We start from the raw sequence: 23,466 nt of genomic DNA, 5'->3' as shown, positions 1-23,466 counted from the left end.
CAACCAGTGCCCAGAGAGGGGGCCTCCCCCAGGAAGCCCACCCACCTCCTGCAGCCTCTAGGGGGGTGGCCCCGGAGCGGGGAGAAGCAGAGTGCTGACGTCACCGGGGACGTCACCAGGGCACCGGGATGTTGCCAGGGGCTGGCCATCTGCCCAGGTTTGAGGGACCAATGCTGCATGTGGGTCCTGCCTCCCAGCCCCCAGGAGGAGGGCCTGTCACACAGCCAGCCTGTGAGCCACCATGAAATCAAACTGACGAGAAAACGTGATTAATTTCCTACTTAAAGAAACAGTCACAAAGCCTTAAAAAGAAACAAACGTGCCTTCCCCTTAATTAGAACTGCTGTCTGTCCCTGCATACCCTGGCCAGTGCCCCAGCTGGGGTGGGGGTCAGGGGAGAGCTGAGGCAGCTCCGCAGAACAGCCAGCACCCGGTTCTCGTCCAGCCCCTCGGGCCCCGCCGTCCTCCTGAGGGTGTCAGCGAGGATAGCCCTGGGAGGTGCGCCCATCCTGGGCGTCTGAGCCAGCGGGTGGCTGGAGGGGCACTAAGCAGGTGAGGGCATCATGGAGGCCCCAAGCCCAGAGTGGGGGAGCGCCCCGAGCAGGACTAGGGAGCATTGGGTCATCAGGGACAGGATGGCCAAGGGACCGGGGAGCCCATGGGCCTGAGGGTCATCTCACGGCCAGGCTACAGCCTGCTGGATCCCAGCCAGCTTTTAAGAGGGCACTGACCTGGGATGGTCCAGGGGCAACTCCCAGGACAGGGTCTGCTCGTCTCCCGCAGGGGCCCTCACCAGGCCCTGGAGCTCCGGGCGAGAACGCCTGGATCCAATCCCCACACACTGGTGGCCATCCTTGAGCCTGGCCTAGGGGCTGGTCTTGTCACTCTGACCAGCAGGGGCTGCGTTGAGAGCCTTGGGCCGGGCAGGCAGGAGTGGAAGTGCCCTGGCCAGGGCTGCACGTGGCTGTCCATCTCAGGGGGACTGAGTCCTGATCACTCCGTTGAGCAATGCTTAGCTTATGAAGAACGCTCTGTTGCTCTCCTGGGCACTGCTCTCCAATCCAGGCTTCACCCCAGAGCAGCCACATCTCTCCCCAAGGTGGGGATAGCTCAAGGGGGCTATCCAGGGCAGAGGCCTCACAGCTGGGATCTGAGAGAGGGGACAGCATCTGGGAACTGTGAGCTCAGCGAATCTGGATGGCTCCTTCGGCCTGCACAGAGAGGCCAGGCTGCCCTGCCCGAGGCTGGGGCCTTGGCTCTGCGGGACCCATGGGGCGGGGGCAGGAAGGGGCTCTGGGGGGAGGAGAGAGGAGGGAGGGATAGCACTGTCTCTCCTTCCTCCAAAGCACCCCCTCTTTGCTCTCCTGGACTCATGCAAGGTCCCCCCTCCCATCTGTGGACCCTGGGGGTTCTCAGAGTCGAAGGGCCTGGACAGGAACATCTCCTCCTGGGGGTTTTATTCTGTTAAGGACCGTCCTGTTTGAGGAAAGGGCTCTGCTGCTACAAAGGTTTGAAAACCGCTGTCCTTCCCCCACCCACACCCCCCAGGAGCCAGGCCCAGCCTGAGGGAGGGGAGTCCCACCCTCTCTTCCGTCCTAGAGAGGACCTGGAGGCGCCCCCCTACGCCAATGCACACACTCTTGGCCTGGCCAGGAGCAGTCCCGGCTGGGGGTGTGGTGCCCTACAACACAGAATGTTCTAGTAAAACCAGAAACAGGCAAAGGCACCACTATCCACTCTGGGATGTCCCTCGGCTCCGAGTGAGCAAACCAGGAAACGGGCGATGCTGGGTCTCACTGGGAGGAGAGAGCAAGACTGTCCCGTTTTCGGAGACGAAGCCCCACCCAGGGAAGTCGTGAGGGAGGCTGGGGGGCTGGGGGGGTTGGGACCACTGCTCCGCCCCCACCCCCTAGACAGCAGCAGCGCCTGCGTCTCCCGGGGAAGGAGACACACCTTTCAAAGCTGCCCCGATATTCACTGGGGGCGTCCTTCACCAGGGCCCACGGCTCGCTGCCCGCGGGAGCACAGACGCGCACGCGGGAGCACAGACGCACATGCGGGTGCGCAGGTGCAGCTCCGACACAGACGCTCTTGATTATCTCACTTTTCAACAAGGAAAGAGCAGACTCATTTTCTTTTTCTTTCTTTTTTCTTTTCGGTCTTTGAAGCAACAAAAAGGGAAAAGGAACACAGTCTTACAAACCACAGAGCAAGGGTTTTTTCCTTTAATGTTTAAGTCTGTTTTCAAAGTGAGGGTCCCCCATCGCGTCCACATGGTACAGGTAACTCCTAGCAGCTCAGGGAAAGGTGGCCTTAAGGCCAGGTGCTGGGCATCCGGGGGACGTTAGCTCTGGGATGAACGTGGGGGGAGGTGAGGGTGGGTTCCCCATCTCAAGTGCACAGAGACCCCCGCCCCAGGGCTTGGAAGGAAGAGCCCCACTCGTGCAATTTGGTTTCTCTGAAGCCTGCAGGGTGGCCCTGAGCTGACACCAAGCACCGGCTGTTCCCAGGACACCAGACGCTCCCCAATGGTGCCCCGGCCCCAGGCCAGCCGCCTCCGCCCCCAGCACGCAAGGCAGCAGCAGCATGCGTGTTGCTGGGCTCCTGGTGCTTCACAAACCAGAAAAGCTAAATTCTGAGTCACGGAATAAATACATTCAGCCGAGAGGAACTGCTGTGCTCCTGGGGGTTCTGTCCTCATGGCCGGATACACCTGTTCCTCTCCAGGGGGGCCTCGAACCAGGCTGACCACCGCAGTCACTCAGGGTCCTTCGGACGGAACAGGGGGCATGGAGGACACCCCAAAGTTGGAAGCTCCAGGAGAACAGCCGTGACCTCATCTTTGGTGACCTTCAGGGAAGCAAAAAGGGGCAGAGGTTACCACGAGGTTGAGCGCTGGGGACAGGCCCCTTGAGGTCCAAGCACCAGGCAGAGTGCCCGCAGGGGGTCTTTTGAGCCATCTCCCTCAGGCTCTGTGGCCCCCAGGTCCCACTGGCCCTTGCCATCCAGGGAGTCCCCCCTCCCTTGGTGCCCACAGCCGGGCCATGTGGGGCCTGCTGCACCTCTCCTGGCACAGAGCCCCCTGACCCCCCCCACCCCCTGCACCCATCCCACCTACCAGGGGCCCTCACTGCCCGGCGGAAGGCGCAGGATCCTTGATGGCTTGAGGTCCCAGACCACGGGGCTTGCCCTGAAGCCCCAAAGCCTTAGGCCAGGCACACAGGGGTGCTGAAGGGGGGCCTACTGTTCTGGATCCTTCCAGCTGCTCATGGCTGGGGGGCTGGGGGAGCTAATGGCTGTGCACATGCCCTGAGCTCACGGCCAGAATGACCCCAGTGTGTAACCATCAGGGGGGTGTGACTGACACCCTAGGGAGACACGGCCCCCCAGCCCAGAACACCCCCCAAGGTGTACCCTCCTGGTGTGGGGGATCCCCCAGCAGCCAGTGGGACAGACCCTGGAAAAGAAAATCCTTTCCCAGGTTATTGGGAAGCCCAGGCCTCAGCCCTGTTTCTCGAAGTGTTCCCACCTCCCATCTGATTGCCGGAATCCAACGAACAAGGGGAATAGTGTTCACCACCAGAATTCTCAAGGGGCAAGGAAGGAGACATCACAAGAGGCTCTCAGAGGGAGGGAGCCAGGAGCCCAGGAAACAGGAAAGAGGGGCAGGCAGGGAGATCCCGGGTAACAGGGAAGGGAGAGGACGAGGGGCTCCAAGAACAGGAGGAGCCCAGAGCCCTGTGGCCACAAGTCCTGCTGCTCCTTCGGCCAGGAGGGGAGGTGTCCCCCACCGTGACCCACTCCACCAACACAAGAGGGGGAAGCGATGCTGTGCTGGGTCCTGGCCCAGATCATAAGACAGTGGCGGCTTCTACTTGCACCCTTGGAAGCCATAAGCTGCCGTGATGAAATCCCACCGTCCTGAGACCACCAAGCCAGAAGGAAGCCCAGCCAGCCGCGTGGAGGGGTGTGTGTGAGAGAGAGAATGTGTGTGTGTATGCACCCCGCTTGTCCCGGCCGCCCTAGCCAAGGCCTCAGCAGGCGAGGAGCTGCGTGAGACGCTCAGCCCGGCCAATGCCGCTGCCCTGGAGCACACAGACTCACGAGAAATGGCAAACTAGCCTTGTTTTAAGCCACTAGGCCACTACGTTTGGAGGAAGTTCGTTCACACTGTGATCGTAAACTGAAAAAAATACCTAACGTGTCCGGAGGCACCGAGAGATTTCAATCTCTCTTAGAGAGCTGGGGACAAATAAGTGATAAGATATAAAAACTAAGCAGCTAAAAAACGAGGCAAATTTAACCCTGCAGAGAACAGTTGAACAAAAACAAAATATATTCATAATTATCCACATGGATAAGCTGCAATTTTTAATATAAACACTGGATCTTGATTTAGCCAAAAACTGTTTGTGTGCATGTGTGGTAGGGGAGTAGGGGATTGTAAGATTGCAAAATCTTCACTTTCCATAGAAAAAAAGTCTGTAAATAATGCCTAAATTGAAAAATCATGAAACAAGAAACAGCAGGATAGTGTGTCTCTTAGGAACATGGAGATAAATTCTTTCATTATATACTTTGTGTTACTAGCGGGCTTTAAAAATGTGAACATATATAACACTGATACAAATAAAAGTTAAATGAAAAGAAGTTACGTTCAGGAATATCTTACTATCACGTAAAATAAGAATCAAAGCCGTCTCCCGTTTACAGCTGATAAAATCCAGGAGATGGGTCTGCACAGACAAACCCACACATCTCACTGGCTCGGCTGCCAGCCCCCGGTCCCCCCGATGCTGGCCCAGTGCAGGGGGTGGTCACATGCCCGGGCCAGCCCTGTCTGCAACTTGCCTGCCCAGCTGGATGGCCAGAAGGCCCCAGGACCCACCCAGTGCCCTTGAGGGAGACAGAGGCGGGGCCTGGTGGGCAAGTCAGGGGAGCTTGAGCCTGTGGAGGACGAGCCTGGCCCCAGCTGGGGGCACGGGGGAGCCTGGGTGGGGAAGGGCACCGACCTCCCCAGACTTTCCAACACGAGGCTGCTGGCCACGGGACAGTTCAGACATGGGTGACAGCCCCTCTCTGCGGTGTCACTGAGGCTGGGGCACACTGCTGGTCCAGGTGCCGAGCCCACTGCCGGGCTCCTGGCGACCCAGAACAGTCCCTGGGGCAGAGGTGCTGAGGAAGGCTCAGAAAAGAGGACACTTGCTGCTGCCGGCAGCTGCTCTCAGCTCAGCACAGCGACGTTCGTGGTCTGAGAGCAATGACCCCACTGCCGAGCGACCTGGCTGGGAGGTGGGGAAGGGGGAACCGCCCATCTTCCTCCTCTGTCCAAAGTGGCCAGATTCCAACAACCAGGAAGGAAACACCCACAGTGACCCCAGCACACTGGACCGCACACTCGCTCTGGCCACAGGTGGTCATTGGGCTGGACCTCTGTCTTGTGACGTCACCCCAAGGCTCAGGGATACTCCCTGGCCACATCCAGGAGCTGGACTTGGGGAATGCAAGAAGGAGCCCTCTTCTGGCCCCAGAGCTGGGTCACGACCACCCCCACCCAGAGCAGGCCCCGGCCCCAGGCCCGTCCAGGAAGCAGCCCCCTGGCACCAGATGGAGAGGGCTGGGGCTCTGGAGCCGTCTCCCGAAGGGTGCAAGGTGTGCACGCGGTCAGGGCGGGACCCTCGTGCAAACACGGGAGACACTCCACTAAGTCCCGAGCGTGGCAGCACCAGGCCCTGCTAGAGACCCGTCCACCTGGGACAGCTGGCTTCCTCGTCTCGGGCCACACACCTGGGATGGGTGAGCCGCTGGGCGTGAGGGTGATGTCCCCTAAGCTGTTGGTACAGGTCGCAGAGAAACCCTGCCGGTACCTGGAACCTGGCCGCCCACTCCAGGGCCCTGGGCTGTGCAAACACTCGGCTCCGAGAAGGCTGTGCTGTATGTGCCAGCGGCAGGCTTCCCGAGACATGCATGCCCTTTGCAAAGAAAAAAGACTGAAACCATAAATCAAAGTCTTGGCACCTGCTCTCCCATTCCCAGCTGCCTGCTGCCCGCCAAATACCACCCCAAGTGCCAGCCCTCGGGGACGGGCCCCTCTAGACACTGTGTCTTTCCCTCTGCAGTTGTCCCAGGACACGGTGGACACTGGCCCCATCCTCGTGGCCTGTGATGGCTGCCAGACACTCCCACCCCCGAATCCCAGGGCGACCAGCAGACCCCAGGAGAGGCAATGAAGGAGTGGCATGAGGGCAGCGATGAGCACAGGTCTGGTAGTCAGGGCCAGGGGCAGGGGGCACCTTCCCCTGCGTTAATTCTATTTTGACAACCCTGGGGGTGCCATCACCACCCTCACCTTACAGACGAGGGGCTGAGGCTCGGAGGGGTTCCAGAACCCGCTCAAGGTCATTCAGCTAAGCTGTGAGGCCATGCTGCAAATCCAGGTCTGGAGCCTGTGTTAGTGTCCAGGGCGGCCAGAACAAAGGATACAAACTAGGTGGCTTCAGACCACAGTCCTGGAGAACAGACGTCTGGGATCCAGGTGTCACCACGGGGAAGCCCCGTCTCCAAAAGAGCTGAGGAGGGAGCTCACGAGGCCCAAGGCCTTGTTGGTCAGAGGCCCTGTGAGAGCGCCCACCCGGACAGCAGGCTGAGCACCGGGAGAGAGGTGCCCCCAGTGACAGGCCCCTCTGCTAGGAACAGGTCCCCCACCCGCCTAGGTCCAGGCTGGACCACCCACCCCTGGCCCAGACCACTCTCCCCGCAGGGAGGGCTGGCTGTGTCTAAACGGGTGCTGTAGTCCCCCAGCCGGGCAAGGGCAGAGAGGTTTCTGCCCCAACCCTGGGTGGCAGCCCCTTCCCTGGCCAGGCAGAGGGTCCCTGAGAATGCAGCCCACTGTTGCTGGGTCGTGGGAAGCGTTAGGACCCTAGTGTTGTAGGAGTAAGATCTGCCGGGGGCAGCTCAGGGAAGCTGAGGAGGGTGCCAGCCTCTCTCCACAGATGGGGGAACTGATGGAGCCCCCCACTCCATCCTCCCTGAAGCCACCACCTCCACCAGGGTGGCCGAGGCCGTGGCCATGACGTCTGGAGGACAGGCCCTGCACTGCACCTCTGAGGACAGCAGAGTCCGAATGACAAGAACAGTCCTTTCATGAGAAATATTCACCAGGATCATCACCAGTCACACAGACACATTCCTGCAAATACCGTCTTCCTTTCTGCCTGTTTGTCCCTCAGGCGGGGAAAGCAGCTGTGACAACCCAGTTGGGCCCCCACAACAGGCGACACATGTCCGGGGTAGCCGCACTTGAAGATGGACAGCCCAGATCGGGCAGGGGCCCAGGCAGCCCCATCTCCACGCGTCCTCGTGCCCACTGGGGGTCCCTCCCAGACCTCCATGATTGTCAGGAGCTGCTTGCGAGATCTGATGAATGGGGGCCGTCGGGAGTCTGCGGATATCACAACGGGTCACAGTCGGAGCTGCTGGCACAGGTGGGGAATAGCCACACCCGCATCTGCGAGCGCCGCCCCCCTTTAATTGAGTGTCTCAGGATTTCAAAGGGGCTCAGATCGAAGGTGACCACGCTTCACTGCAAACAAACACGCAGCCCCGGGAGATAATGAAAACGGCCCGAGCCCCTCCCATCAACAGCACGACCTCCGCAGACGTTCTTAAACATCCATCAGCCACGACCCTCGACCCTCGTTAGAAAAATGCACAACGGGCCTTGAGAGGGGGCGGCTGGCCCAGGCCCTTTCCGTCCCGCACACCAGTGCCCTTTGAGGCCCCTGCTCTCCCCCGGCAGGAGGATGGGGCAGGACTGGTCGTCACTCGGCGTCTGTCCTACCTCCCTGCCCGATGCAGCCAGCCAGCCCAGCTTCTGAAAGCCCCCTGCTCCCCCGCACTGGGTGCCCTGGCTCGGTGGCCTCCACGAGGACAGCAGGTCTTCTTAGAATAGTCTGGAGGCAACTGGGAATCTCCCTGCGCGTTCCTCTCAGCAGACCCGCTACGAAAATGTCCGTCACAATAAGACAGAACCCCTGCCCTCTCACTTCCCTCCTCCCACCAGCCCCCGGACACCCCGCCCCTCTGTAATTACGGGATGTTCGGGGCATCCCTCCCTCTGGGCAGGGAGGTCCCTGATCCTTGACCACAGCCAGCCTGGGCAGCTCCCCCTGCGCCCCAGCCATGCTGTCCCCCGCCCACCCACTTGCATATTGTGGAAAAGGCACAAGCTCACTGCAGAGGCCGCTGCGGGCGGGTGGCCTTTCAGAGAAAAGCTCCTGTTTCCTGGGGCTTCCCAGGTAGGCCAGGAACCAACCCAACTGCCCAGCGAGGCTTCCTCACCCCCTTCCTCAGCTGTGTCCCCCCACCAGGGTCCTCGCTCCCCTGAGAGTCACCCCCACGCCCTCGGCCCACTCCCAGCCCGGAGGCCCCTCTGCCGCCCTCTAGTCAATGGAGATGGCACCACAACCAGCCTCCACCTGGGCCCTGGGGGACCCCACCCACCTCACACAGGCCCCCACCTCCCCCAGCCTCCCCAAGCTCTGGGGAGGACAGACCTCCCCGGTGTCTCCCAGCAGGGCCCTGCCTCCCACACCCAGCCCCCAAGGCCCTGCCAGGCCACATTACCCACTTGCAGGGCTCTGACAGCCCCTTCTCCCTGTCTGCCCCTCGCTGGCCCAGGCTGACCTCATGGGAGCAGTGTCCCTCTCCAGGAGTGTCCCCCACTGGGCCCCAAAACCACCACAGGGCCCCACAGCCAAGGTCCGCTGAGGCTGCTGTGCCCTTGAGTCACTGGCACCCCAGTGATGGGGTCCACAGGCTGGGAGCTTGTTGAGAAGATAGGGGGTCACCGGAGGGGCTCCCCTCCCCCTGCACAGGGCCTGAGCGCGTGGGCAGTGGGGGGAAGGACGGCGGGTGCCGGCCAGTGCCCCGGGCCCCAGGATGATGACCAGATCTGCTGTTCTCAATGCTCGGGACCAGACCTGACAGGCCTGTGTCCCCAAACCACAACCTCTGCAAACGGTGACCACAACCTCTGCAAACGGTGACGTCAGTGCCGTGTATGAACAGAGAGACGAAGCAGCCACAGTCAGAAGTGGGAACCACCAGGCATCACAAAGCAAAAAGAGGCAGCACTGGGCTGGTGTTGCTGATGTCACCGTCGTTAGGCGGAGAACGTGTGCAGGGCCCCCCAAACACAGCCCAGCCCCTAGTCCACCACTGACAGCCCTGCCACGCAGTGGCCACACTTGCTCACATCCTGGGCTGTGACCCCATATCCAGCCCCAGGAGTCTGCAGCGCATGGCCTCCCACGGGCCACCCCCAGGGCTCTGCCACTTGGCTCTGTCCCTCTAGCGTGGCTCTTGGGGAGACCAAAGGCACGGCCACTCCCTTAACCCTGCTGAGACCAGCGTGGCCGTGGCTGTGGGCCCCGAGCACCCACCTCTGCAGAACAGGGCCCCAAGTCACCTGCTGGGTCCGCGTGGTTCCTTTGGCCACATGCATTCAAGCTGCACCAGGGCTGGTGGAGACCCTGGCCCAGGTACAGGGGTCCTGAGGTCAGTGAAACAGGGGTGCAGCCCCGTCTCTGTGGGAAATTCACATAAGCCAGCAGGAGGCCTTCACAATCAGGGTCACAGTCATGCCCGCAAGAAGTGGACGATTCCCAGGGATGCTGGCTCCTCCGGGTGGAGGACTGGAAGACTGTTGTTTGAAGTAAAGTCTCCTAGGACATGCAGAGGGTTGACATGTGGCCCAAAACCCCTGGTCCAGAGACCCAGGCAGCCCCTTCTCCCAGCCAGCACTCCCCCTCAGCACAGGGAGGGCTGGGGGGTGGGAACGGCTGATGGTGCCCAGGACCCCCCAGGAGGGCCTCGTGACACCCGTGATGGGTCGTGTAGACTCTGGTGTGGAAGCCTCCAGCTCAGGATTCTTAACCCAGCGATGCAGCGGGGCAGACACCAACCAGCCCACCTGCCCCGGAGCCTGACTCCACTCCCGGGTGCTTCCTCCCTCTGACTACCCTTTCAGCCACAGCTGGGAAGCCTCTCCCCTCTCCCGTGGGGCCAAGGGTGGGTGGACACATGTCAGGCATCCGGCTCTGCCTCTCTTAAGCCAAGGCTGGCCACCTTGCAGCCCCTGGGGTGTTGGACACACAGTGGGAGCCCAGCCTGGGAGCAAACCCTGGCTCTGTGTCCCCCGAGACCAGTCTCCCTATCTGTGGGACGGGGCACCACAGCCCCCTACTCCTAGCAATGCAGCCAAGTGTGCAGAGTGCCATGAACCTGGCGGGGGGGGGGTGTGTGGCTCGCACTGGGGAGGGGGCCATGCCCAGCGCCCTGACCTGGCCCGGGGCCCCCAGCAGGCCAGCCTCCGCATGCGTTACTGAGCTCCTGCCGTGTGCTGGCACTTACTTCCTGGAAGGGGAGACCCCAAACAGGACAGCAGAGGATGAAGGAGCAGGTTGTGAAAGGAACTGTGACAGAAACAAAGAAGCTGGGATGGAGAACACCGACTGTGGGGGCTTGTCCTGGACACCAGACACAGGGTGCTCTGGGGCTGCTGCCCCAAGGGGGTGACGTCAAGCTGGAACCTTGAGGACAAGGTGGCCAGGAGGCAGAGGGCGAGGTGGGCACCACGACTTTGTCACGCAGTGCCGAGAGCTGGGACACAGGGAGAACGTACAACGGTGCTGCTGGGCCCTGGGGGGCCCACCTGCCCTGGAGCCCCAGCCCCCACACCTGGACTCAGGTCAGAGTCTCAGACCCACCCACTTCTTGCATCCCCACTGTCCCCCAGGGCCCGCAGGACACGGCCACCTCCCTGTTGGATGGAGCAAGCTGTGGGTTCACACCCCACCAGCTCACACCCTGCGATGACCTCTCTTAGAAAAGCTTAGAACAACCAGAGCTGGTCAAGGGCACTGGTGAACAGGCTGCGGTGTGCCCACAGGCTCTGCCAGGAGGGAGGAGATGGTCTCTGCATATAGCCAAGAGCCGTCTCGGTGGGCGTCAGAGGGAAAGCGAAGCACAGGGTGGCCGTGTGTGCTGCTCCCACCTAAGAGGGGGTACATTTATGTGTCTGCTGGTGTCACAAACAGCAGGATAAGCAAACACGGGGAAGAACAGAAGCCTAAGAGATGAGGTCAGCACGGAGGAGCCGGGACAAGGCCAGACTTCTCCAAAGGGACCTGGTTGTACAGATTCGACTTAGGACCCGTGGAGATGTGCACAGAATTACAAAACACAAGTCAAAATGAAAACAGATGGGAATCTCTAAAAATGGAAAGTAAAATGAAAGAAACGACCTTACGTTTGAGGTCATGACAACCCCAGGAGAGGACTTGTCTTGATGACTTTGAAACAAGAATCTGATGTACACCCCAAGGGGCCAGACTCCAGGGACAGAAGGACCAGCAAGGAAGCCTTGGGGTGTTCCCACAGGTCACAGCAGTGACCCTACGGTGTTGCTACTCTGAACCGGTCGTATGTATGAGACAGCCCACCTACGTGAGATACCTGACATGTTACACGTTAAATATGTGCTATAGTATGTAATATATTTGACATTTTATACATATATCAACTTTTACATATAAAATTAATACAGTCCTGCATTGCCTAATGACGGGGACACATTCTGAGATTTGTGTCGTTAGGTGATTTTGTTCTTGTGCGAACATCATAGAGTGCACTTACACAAACCTAGATGGTATATAGCCTGCTACACACCTGGGCTACATGGTGCTGATCTTACGGAACCACCGTCGTATATTCGGTCCATCGTTGACAGAAACATCGTTATGCAGCACGTGACTGTAACTATGTTGATATCATTAAGAACCAAGGTTTACAGCATAAGAGAATAGGGATGCAAATATAAAAGTCAAAGCAGTAAAAAATTTGAATTAGAAAAATCACTATGAAGTCTATCTCTTTTCTCCTAAAAGAAGTTAATTTCTAGGTCATCAACTGCAAAGGCTGAGAAACAATGGTGAACCCGGAAGGAGTGAGCACCCATGGCGCCCGGGCTGGATCGCTAAATACCATTTCTGTTGAGAGGACCCAAGACTCCCTGGGACACAGCCAACCCCAGGCCTGGGCTGGAAACGCCCACTGCGAGCCAGAATCCCATGTCACGGTGAAAAGCAAGGCCCCTGCCAAAGATGACCGTGGTCATTGGACTCAGGAGCAGATGAGCCAACCGGCCAAAGATGGGACAATTTACGCATCAAAGAGAATAACATTTGCATGGATCGAAAGGAGTCAAATAGATTTAAAAGACACACGAGTTTCTGTGATACACACACCGTCAGAACGGAGCTCACTGGTCATTCTGGAAGGTGCTGGGAACCAACTCAGACACTGTCCTGTAAGACGCCTGTCCTTCCTGTGAGACTGACTGAAAGTCATAGGCTGAAAGCAGGGCTGCTGAGGGACCGATCAGACCGGCAACTCCGAAGAAGAGTCACCAGCAGAGAGTGGCCACCACCTCAGTGGAGGGTCCTGCCTGAATCCACCGGCACAGGAGTGCAGAGCGAGGGCCCCTCCCAGAGTGCCCTCGGACCTCTGACACTGGGGCAAGTGCCCCGTCCAGGGGCATGGAAGCCGAATGGGGCCAGGGACGAGTATTTGGAGCAGGTGGTGGGGACCAGGGCAGCAATGCAGACCTGGGCAATGCATGTCTTCTGAGAGGTTAAGGCATCTCGCCAGTGGGAGGGGCAGCACTCAGCCTGGAAGGCACAGGGGGGCAGGGGCAGCCCAAACCCACCCCCCCGGCCGGGAGAAGTCCTCCACCCCAGGCACCTGGTACCGCGGAACAGCAACTGCGAACACGGGCGCATCTCCCCGGGTACTGCCGTCACCCCGCTCCTGCCGCGCCGCACACCTTGCTGACGCTCACGGCGCTGCCCGGAGGAGGTGGGACGGGGCCTGAGGCCCCGCAGCAGGCTCGGAATTACAGGCTTTAGTTTCCTTCTGGAACAAAATGATTACAAGCTTCACAGAGGACCTGAATTCCCTGAAAGCCACGCGGGAAGTCAGCTGAAAACCCGTCTTCAGAAGCAGAAGTACATTTTTATTTACAGTCGGAAGAAAGAGAAAAGCTGGCTTGGGGCATGCAGCTCAAGGACACCCCTCTAAAAGGAAAACACCCTTAGGAAAAGTCAAAACCTGGAGACAGGATCTGGATGCTTCTACCCCAGCTGGACCAGCAAAGCACCACATCCACACAAAAATCGGTCACGGGGCGCCTGCCCACCCTGTGGGAGGAGTGCTGTCGCCAGCACGTTGCACGGTTTCCAGGCTGGTTTTCCTGATTGACAGCTTTATTTCCCAGGAGAAGTCAACATCATGAAGCTGAAAGTCGAACACAGCCCAGGGAGCTGCTGGGACCCACAGCCCGTGTGCACAGTCTCCCTGGCACAGCAGCAGATCCTTCCGGAACAATGGGTTTCTTCATCACTGCTCAACTCCATCAGGCTCCAGTCCACTTCACCAGCAGCTGATTTTTTCCCCAAGCCCAGCTGGCTCTCTGTCGAAGAAGAGGCTGGGGGACTGGAGCTCACACGAGCCCCATATGTGCTGGATGGACGAGAGGATGTGGGGGGTGAAGGGTGCCCCCAAAGACAACAGGTCCCAACCCTGGTGGGAATTGTACCTTCTACAGTAAAGGCGAGGCAGGTGTGATTACATCAAAGCTTTTGAGAGTGAGCAGATTACGCTGGATTATCCAGGTGGCCCATAAATGCCACCACGGGGTCCTTATAACAGAGAGGCAGGAGATTCAACAGTGAAGAGGAGAGGCCATGTGACCACAGAGGCAGAGATTGGCGTAACGCGGCCACAAGCTCAGGGACGCCTGGAGCCCCCAGGAGTTGGAAGAGGCAGGAGAGATCCTCCCCTGGAGCCTTTGAAGGAAGCGCAGCCCTGAGACATCTTGATTTCTGGAGGCTCTGGCCTCCAGAACCATGAGAATAAACTTCTGTTGTTTCAAGCTGCCCAGTGTGTTGTCATCTGTGACAGCGGCCACAGGAAGGTAACACGGAGGTTGAGGCTAATACGGTGGATGAGGCTAATACAGAGGATGAGGCTAATACGGAGGACGAACCCTAGGGACACCCCGTGCTCAGTGAAGTGGAATACCCCGGGCTCAGAGCCGCCCTCCTACAGGCACCGTGGGGAGGCTTTGCTGGGTGAGCCCCACGAGGCTCCCTGCCCACCAGCATCCTGGCCTCTCAGGCAGGAAGGGAAGGGGCTGGGTTCCCTCGGTTCCACGGGAGGCTGGACACCGGCCCTGGGGCCCTTCCAGCTCACACGGAAACTGTGAATCTCCCACTGGCCCGAGAGGCTGGGACACTGCGTGGCATTCTGTCCTCCCACTTCAGGGAGGCGCCACAGCTCCAGCCCACGTCTCAGCAGAGCACTGCACATGGCCCCCCAACCCCGCTGCTCTGCTCAGCAGGGGCTTCGAACTCCAGGCGCAGCACAGAAGAAGCTGTCAGGGCTCCCAGGACACCTGGGCACCTGTCCCCGCACCTCCTGGCCCCTTGGAGCGTGCTCCCGATGACCGTCCACCCAGTAATGGCTCCATCACTGCTTGTCCCCTCCCTGTGTGGTGCCTGCAGGCTGGGCAAGGTCCCTATCTCATCTGCGCGAGCCCACTGCCTCCCCTCGAGTCTTCGGTCCGCTCGCCTCTCCAGAGGCCTCACTAGTGCTGCCCACTGTCCGTCCAGCCCTATTTCCTGGGCTCCCACTCGGCTTCAAGCCTCTGGTCACCTTTATCCACCTTCCTGCACTCCCCCACTTGCCCACCACGGCATTGTCCTCACCTAGGCCATCCCACGAATCCACAACCCCAGCCCCAATGCTCCTCTGAGCACTGGACCCTGAGACACCTCCCAGCTGAGACTCAGACACCAGCCAACTGGAGCCACCCTCCCCGTGCTGAGGGGCACCCAGCACACTCATCCCACCTCCCCAGGGTCTTCTCACCTTGCCCTTCAGCCAACTCTCTGTCCCATTTCAGCTTCTGTCCTCTCACATGTCCATCCAGCCTCCTGGGCCCCCATCACACTCCTGTCTCCACAGCCAGGGGGTCTTTCCAACAAAAACAGAACCATTCACTCCTCTGCTTAAATTCTCCACCAGCATCCTTTGCTCTCTGGATAGGCTGCAGTGGGGGCCTCAGCCCACCAGGCCTGAGTTGGCCTCCTCCCCCTACCCTTGGAACGTGCCCAGCTCCTTATGCTGTAGACCCTGCTACATGTTGCCCCTTTTGCCTGGGATGGTCACCCCCTGGTTAGCTCATAATTAGCTCACAGATCTAATCTTGGCCACATTACCTCCTCCAGGAAGCCTTCCCAGATCCCCAGTCCAGGTCAGCTTCCTCGCCAGAGGCTGTGTTTTGGGGCCCTCGTCCCTTCTCAGCACGTTCCTGTCTGCAACTATGCATGAATGTGGGGACTGTGATTCACAGCCCTCTCCCCAATGCCCCCAGTGAGAGCGTTGGTGATTCTGCACACCCTTCTGTGCCCCATCTAGCTGAACGTTCGGCCCTTGGTAGGTGGGTAGATGGACTGGAGAGAAGAAAGATGTGACCAGGGGTCTGAGAGAAAGAGTTCTGGCCCTGAGGGAGGGGTCACCCCAGGAGGAGTCGCCATCACCTATCAGGTTGAGGGGGCCAGCCCTGTGCTCTTGGGGCGTCCCCGTCACACCTGCAGGATGAGGCCTGGCCAGTCAGCTCCTACAGGGCCCTCACCCTCTGACCAGCCGGGACCCCTGAGCAGCGCCACAGGCAGGAGGAGGGTACGGCCTCATCCAGCCAGGAGCGTGACCCCACCCTACCCCTAGAGCGCAGCCTGTAACCCCTACACCTGCCTCCCTGCCAGGTCCTGCCAGTCCCTGGGGGGGGGATGTGGGAGGAGCCCCTGGGAAAACAACTCCCATTGAGCGGGGAAGGATGTGGCCACCTCCAAAAGTGGCTGTTGAGGGGTCATTAACAAGCCCCAGGGTACCCCTCACTTACCACTCAACCCAACAGGCAGGTGCTGTTGTTGCCCCGAGACAGATGGGGAAACTGAGGCTCAGAGACGCCAGCCTGCTGGGGCAGGAGCAGCAAGCGACTGGTCAGGGCAGGGCCAGGTGGCCCCGTGTCTGCCCCTGGAGGTCAGGGCCTCCCTTGGGAGGAGCACCCGGTTCCCCAGGCGGTGGATCAGCGGTCTGAGGCAGTCCCTGCTGATGGCCAATGTCCCCTCCCACCAGCGCCCCGGACACCAGGCCCCAGGCTGGTTCTGTGCTTCTGCAGAGTCCACGTGGCCACTCACCTCTCAGCCGAGCTTCCAGCGCCCCGCAAGGTGGGGCAGAGGGGTCTCTCGGGAACAAGATGCTGGGAAGGACATCCCTGGAAGGGACCTGACCCTGCTGTGTCTGCTGGGACACTCTCTGACATGTGCCTGTGAGCAGTACAGATACCCCCAAACCCCGAGGAGCTCCTGGCACTGCCACAGTGGTCCTCAGGTGGCCGCAGGCCCAGCTGGGCCAGGCCGAGGCAGTTGGTGAGCGGGGCCTGGAGGACAATCTTCCCCAGCAGGCCTCCCCTGCCCAAGCTCCAGGCCCCTGTGCAGCCCCCAGGTCTCCCTCCAGGGGAGGGAGCTTCCTCCTCCCAGGAGGTGCCCAGGTGTCAGCAACCGTGGCCTCTCTCTCGGCACCAGCACTCAGCCCCCATTAGCATCTCACATCTTATACCAGCCCCTGCAGCCCCTGGCTTGCCTGGGGAAGCCCCTCTTCCCCAGCGAAGGCAGTGCCCGGTTTCCTCTTCAAGGAGCTGACTGGAGGGGCTGCTCTCAAAACAGCATCACTGACACGTGAAAGCAAACTTGTTTGCCAGGAAACCACCAACCCCACCCAGAGTGGAAGACCCTGGCTCGCCACTGCCAGCGGATCAGCCACCTGGCTGGCACGCACCTCAGCTCACAGCCTTTAATCCTCAACAAATGAAACCAGCGGCAGGCTTGGTGGCATAGTGGTTAAGCGTGTGCACTCTGCTTTGGCAGCCCAGGGTTCGCGGGTGTGGATCCGGGGTGTGGACCTACACACCACTTATCAAGCCGTACTGTGGCGGCGTCCCATATAAAGTGGAGGAACATGGGCATGGATGCTAGCCCAGGGCCGGTCTTCCTCAGCAAAAAGAGGAGGGTTGGTGACAGATGTTAGCTCAGGGCTGATCTTCCTCAAAAAAAGAAGAAGAAACCAAAAAGCCAATCAGGCAAAACCACTTTGTGCTTTTGTGCTGAAAGGATCCAGCACCCCATGCTCCCAGAGCTCCACAGGCACAGCCCCAGAACCGAAAATCAGAACCCACAAGAGGCCTGTGCGTGGGTAGGACCCTGCAGCGGGCAAACCGGTTGGGTGAGATTCTTCCTTCTGCTTCCTGATGAACAGAGCCAGCTCTGAACCTACTGGGCTGCCTTCTCCCAGCCTGGGGACTCCGTGTCAGCCAGGCCATGCTGGGCCCCCAGGGCCCTGAGTTTCATCTGGGCTGATGCCTGCATCGGCTCACTGTCCCCCGTAACCGTCCACCATGACCTGGGATCTGAAAGTCACTCTGAGGACTGATCTGCTCACCACGCCCTCGCTGACAGCATGGCGCCACGGCACACACGAAAGGGATGCATGGGAGAGGCGCCCACCCTCCATGCTGGCCCCAGACCCAGCTAAAGGCAGGATGGGCTGTGTGAGCAGAGGGGCTGGACGGGGGCTGCAGAGAGCACAGAGAGAGGCAGGACCCCGTGGATGGTCCCCAGGTCAGAAGGACGCGGCTGCAGCCTGCGGCTCCCAGCTAAGCAAGGCCACAGCAGGGAGACATCCTAGGAAGCCGACGCCAGGGCATCTGACCTTTTTCTGGAGCCCCCTCAAGGCGCCTTCACTTGACACCCTCGCTGGCTTGATGCCACCAGGTCCAGGCTGTGCCCACACCCCAACATGAAGGCTCAGGACTGAGGGGAGATGTGCATGGTTCAGGAGAGGAGGGTCTGTGCCCGGACGCCTGGAGTGACTCAGGATGATGACCAGGCCTGACGCAGGAAGCAGGTGTGGGGAGGGGGCGGGGACAAGGCCTTGAGAGGCCTCATCATCGGTTCCTCATCCTGGCACCCTCACTGCACCTGGCATAGCAGTAAGGTGACATGGCAGGTGCCCCACAAACCCCTTGCCCAGCCACATGTCAGCCGGCCCTGCTAAGGCCTGCAGGCTCACCACAGGGGAAATTGTGACACCAGACCGGAGGATAAGCAGGCGGGCCAGGTCAGACAAGGTTGCCTGAAGGTCTTGGAGACCAAGGCAGAAGCTCAGCTGGGGTGGAGGACCACTCTCATCCTCTGTGTGCAGCCCAGCCCCACCCCATCCCTGCTTCTGGGGGCATGGGTGTTAGGCCACAGAGCCAGGAAGACGGCCACAGGCTGCTCCCCACCCAGGCAGCCTGGAGCCTCTGGGGCCCCACGGCCTGCACAGGACCAACAGGGAGGAGAGGAAGGGGAGTTAGCACTGGGAAGAGTCCCCAGCAGGGCCAGGGACCTGCTGGACACACCTAAGCGCCCAGGGACCTGAGCTGGTGGAGCCGTCAGATGAGAAGGTGCCCAGCATCTCCCTGCAACTCTGGGCCCAGTGGAAGCTCACAGCAGGTGGCCTCAGCCCCTTCGCCATTTCCTGATACCCTACGAGGTGACAAGGTATGCCATATGGTAACTCCCCGACCCCACACGGTGATGCCCCAACCTCACCTGGTGACAGTCCAACCCCACCTGGTGATGCCCCATCTCCACCTGGTGACAGCCCAACCCCACACGGTGATGCCCCAACCCCACATGGTGACAGTCCAACCCCACACGGTGACGCCCCAACCACACCTGGTGCCAGTCCAACCCCACACAGTGACGCCCCAATCCCACGCCCCAACCCCACCTGGTGACAGTCCAACCCCACACAGTGACGCCCCAACCCTACACGGTGATGCCCCAACCCCACCTGGTGATAGTCCAACCCGACCTAGTGACGCCCCAACCCCACCTGGTGACAGTCCAACCCCACACGGTGATGCTCCAACCTCACCTGGCGACAGCCCCAACCCCACATGGTGACGCCCCAATCCCACATGGTGATGCCCCAATTCCATGTGGTGACACACCCAACCCCATGTAGAGAGGCCCCCCGGCCCCAATGAGGCTCTGACAAAGGCCTGTTGCTGGAGATCCTACAAAGTTCTCCAGTGGGGAGAGACGGAGGGAGAGCCACCTCCAGGGGCCTGGAGCACCTAGCCATCGCAAGTCTGGGAACCTTGCGCCTGCTGATGGAGGAGAGCACACACTGGCTCCAGGAGGAGGGAGCGGGGCTGAGGCCACGGGAGCTGCATCTGGGGGCAGGCAGCTGTGACCTTCTTCCTTCCTTCCAGTCGAGACCCGGCAGGGCACCTTCGAGCAGGAGGGGAGAGGCCACGGCTCCTGTCTTCGGGCAGAAAGGAAGGCGCATCCCTTCAGCGTGAGAGCAGAAGAGGAAGCCCCTCACTTCGCTCCTCCATCAGTCAAAACCTCGATCTCTAAAATGTGCCCCTTTCTCCAAAAGGCTAACACAAAAGTAAGGAGATCTTTTATTGCACTTTGAAAAATGGCCACAAGACACCAACAAGCTCCCTTCTTTGAACTGGTCTACTTTTAAAGCACCTCTTCTGATGACCTTGCCAGCGAACAGGGCGATTTTCCGGATGGTCCCCTTCAGAGCAGGGGCCCAGGTGGCTGAGGGCATCCCCAATCCCCCTGGCTGCCTGCGGCCCCCGAGCAGAAGAGCAGCTGCAATGCAGACGCAAGCTCGGACGGCCCGGGAGGGAGGCCACCCTCCGTGCACGCACTCACCTGGTGGGGAACACGCCTTACGTTTCAAACTGGGTTAAGAGCTCCCTTATTTCCGGGGCCACGTGTCGCGCGGCATTTGCAGCCTCTGTTATAGCTTTCCGATACATCCCTTTCTTCTTACGGTTAAATCTCAGTTTGAAAAATTCAGAGAAAGGGGAGAGTTTTGAAATAGACAAGAATGATGTAGTTGGAGAACCAAACCATGAGACTTTCGCTTCTTGCCAAGAGGGCTCCCCGTCCTCCTTCTGGCTAAGACTGATGTCAAGGACACGGGCTGGCCACCAAGGAAAACCGTGAATCTTACCCCACACGATGTCCCCCACGGCCACGGTCCTTCCGTCCTCGGTAACGCACGTGGAGACGCTCTGCGTGTGCAGCCTGACCGTTAGGGGAGGGACTGTCTGCCGCGCATCCTTGGACGAGGACGGCACAGACACACCATCGCCGGATGACAGGTCACACGTGTCTGGCGATGGGACCTCTGAGCTGGACGATTTGGCCTCGTCCAGGCTGTCACTGCTCCACACTGACTCACTGGCACAGTCTGTTCTCCTAGGGCAGGTGGCGAGAAAAGCCAGGCTGTCTCGCCCGTGTTTACCCTGGGGACCCCTCTTGAAGTCTTCATCCTCGCCGGAACTTCCGGAAGACAAGTCCGCCAGCCCCCCGCGGGCAGGGCTGTCAGCCAGGAGCGCGGGCGAGCTGTCCCGGGGGCCTCCCCTGTGGCCGTTGAGCTCCTCCACCAGCTCGGCCCTGTAGACGGGCTCCTGCTCGCCGGCCCCCAGCCGGTGGGGCTTCAGGCGGATCTTGGGGGGCGGCAGGTCGGCGCCGGGGGGCCCGGGCCTTGTCAGCTTCAGTTTGGGGATAGAGGTGGAGGGCCCGCCGGGCGGTCTGTCCCGCGGTGGCTCAGGGTCCTGGCCTCCACCATGCAGGGCCTGTGGCGGGCAGAAGGGCTCCAGGGAGCCGTGCACGCGGGAGGGGATCTCCACCACCTCACCCTTGCCCTGTGGTGTGCTGTAGGAGATCTTGATGACCGGGCTCCGCGGGACCTGGGCCTTGTCCTCCTCCCGCCTCTCCCTCTTGCTCCTCCTCGAGGTGGCCGCAGCCACCGTGTCGCCTCCACCGTTGGGGTCCTCGGGCTTGCGGGGCTCCCTGTCGGGGCCGGGGTCGCTGCCCTGGCCCCTGCGTGCCTTGGGGGCAGCCTGGGGGCCGGGGCTGGGCTCCGGGGGGCTCAGGGTGCTCTTGCACTTCTCACAGAGCACCTGGCGCGGCCGCAGGCGGATGGGGCTCAGGGCCAGCCGGCCTGGGTCGCGGTTTCGGGACAGGCGCCTCCGCGTCCTCTTGATGGTCCGGGGCGGCGGCTGCGGCACCCACTGCCGGTAGGTGTTTCTCAGCCAGAGCGGGGGAGGGAAGGGGGCGCCCTCAAAATACGGTGAGAACGGGGGCAGGCTTCCGGCAGGCAGCAGTGGCACGAGGGGTGGGGGCGGCTCGGGGCCGGCGGTCTCAGGGGGCTGGTCCCCGCAGGGAGGCGGCGGGGGACCCGTCCCCAGCTGCATCGCCTCTGCGTCCCCCTCCGTGGGGCCTGGGCCGTGGCAGCCGTTGACAGGCGGGTCCTCGGCCTGGGGCAGTGGAGCCGGCGGGGGCAGGCCGAAGAGGCCGGACCTGGCAGCGGGGAGACAGAGAGAGACAGTCAAGACAGTGAGGACCCTGCCGCCCCAGCCCCCACTCCCAGGGGCCCAGCAAGACCCGGGTGCTGGCACTGCCCGGGGTACCTGGAGGCATCTCTGGGCTTTCAACAGGCAATGCCCCCAAGCACCCCCAATGTGGGCGTCCCAGGGGAAGTGTGCTCTGTGAAGTCGCCTGACCAGCATCCAGGCCACGTCTCAGGTCTGACAGGCCTGAGTGTCCACATTTCAGTTGGTGGCCACAGGGGGAGTGTGGGCTTGCAGCTGGAGACCTCCCAGGTGCAGGCGTGGGGGTCCAGGGGCCTGAGGACAGGGTCTGGGGTTCTCAGACGTGGCCTGACTTGGCCTGTGGGTGGCTGGCTGATCTGTGGCCAATGGCCCCTTGCTCACAGGCCTTGTCCACTCACTCTCTTCCTGAGGGAAGCACTCCCAGAGGGAGGACCCCACGCCTGTGACCCCTGGAGGCACCAGTCCCAGGACCCAGGACAGCCCACAGGACCCTGGTCCCAGGTGCCTGACATGTGTCTGGGGGTGGGGGCCACAGCTGCAGCCTCTGCAGCCCAGAGAGGAGAGGGGTCAGCCGCCACACCAGAGCCCCCACCCGGGAGCGAGCCCGCTCCCTTCTGAATGCTGAGTTGGCCCCACTGTTTCCACTGCCCTAGGGTGAGGGTGTCATACATGCCACCCCTGCCTGCCACCACCTGGAAGGACCGCCCCTCCTGCCTGGCCCCCCAGGCCCTTCTCTCAGGACCTCCAGCTCCAGGACGGGGAGCGAGCTGGCACTGACACGGCCATGTAACCCGCTGGAAGGGGACATGAGAGGGCAGGAGGCCCACCTCCCACAAGGACCCACAACTAAGGACAAGCAGGGCGGCCCAGCCAGCACCCCTGGGCTCCCCAGCGGCGACCCGCCCCAGGGACCGGCCTGCTCTCTCCCTGAGAAGCGCTGGGCTAGGCGGCCTCCATTCAGACATGCAGGACCTCGAATGGCTTCGGGGGTTTTGTTGGAAGTCGGTGGGCAGCGTGCCCTCCAGAGTGGAGGGTCATCCCCAGCCCGGACCACTCCATCATCCAGGAGCCCACGTGCTGTGAGCATCAGGAAGTCATGTCTAATTCAACAAGCTGCTTGTAATGGGGCAGGAAAACACCTACATTGTTCCAAATAGTGAAACACAAGCCCAAATAGTCCGCACCGTTCTTCAACGGTGAACACGCAAGACTTGCAGTGCACGTGACTTAACTGTAGGACTGATTGTATTAGCTAAAAGCTCTTATGTTTCAGCACAAAAACAGACGGTTGGCCAAGTTAAGGGAGCCAGGTTTAGAACGTTGCCCCTCAGTCTGCACCCCTTTCCAATCTAATCAGAGGAGGTAAGACAAATGATCTTCTCTGTGGTCCAGTTTCCAGATGATTCCTCCATTGACTGTTCTCCAGAAGAATCTAGGGATGCTAAGAGGGTCGACTGTCGTGACGGCACTGTGTCCAGCACGGCCCCCTGAGAACCCACGGCTGGACGGCTCACCCCGACCCTCAAGCCAGGCGGGAGTGGGGTGCAGGCTACATGAGAAGTGTGGAACCCAGAGCCAGGTGAGGAGGGCTGTGCAGGGCCGGGACGGGGACTCCATGAGCCTTATTGTCATTATGCTGATGAAATGAACAAACATGGGAAGACTGCCCAATTTTTGTTTAATTCAAGATCACTGATAAAAGCCTAGAAATCACATCGAACTTTTACTTTTCTCCTTTTCCCTATCCAGCTGAATTCCGTCTACCTGAAGCTGGCTCCCCCAAATCTAAAGTCTTCCAGGGTGGGCTGCGGGGTGGGGAGGAGCTCACATTCTTCTCAATGCCCAGAGAGTCCAGCAAACACAGAGCTATGGCC

At 60.5% G+C, this 23,466-nt stretch overlaps 1 protein-coding gene across 2 annotated transcripts in view; it reads right to left on the bottom strand.

Annotated features, from left to right (window-relative positions):
• Positions 1-2,092: 2,092 nt before the first annotated feature.
• Positions 2,093-23,466, bottom strand: part of PWWP2B (PWWP domain containing 2B) — a 29,689-nt gene continuing 8,315 nt past the window's right edge. The window contains exons 2-3 of one of the 2 annotated variants that reach the window (XM_014794083.2): positions 20,206-21,560; positions 2,093-2,850 (exon numbers count right to left, since the gene is read on the bottom strand). In XM_014794083.2, the coding sequence (XP_014649569.2) occupies positions 2,837-2,850; positions 20,206-21,560 (1,369 nt within the window). In that variant the 3' untranslated portion in view covers positions 2,093-2,836. Of the gene's footprint in view, positions 2,851-19,901; positions 21,561-23,466 lie in introns of both variants that reach the window. The other variant, XM_004438858.3, reaches the window with a different exon arrangement.

The sequence above is a fragment of the Ceratotherium simum genome, chromosome 6, assembly GCF_057802395.1.
Source record: "Ceratotherium simum simum isolate JZ-2026a chromosome 6, ASM5780239v1, whole genome shotgun sequence".
Classification (NCBI taxonomy): Eukaryota; Metazoa; Chordata; class Mammalia; order Perissodactyla; family Rhinocerotidae; genus Ceratotherium; species Ceratotherium simum.
This window is presented reverse-complemented; position numbering and strand designations above follow the sequence as displayed.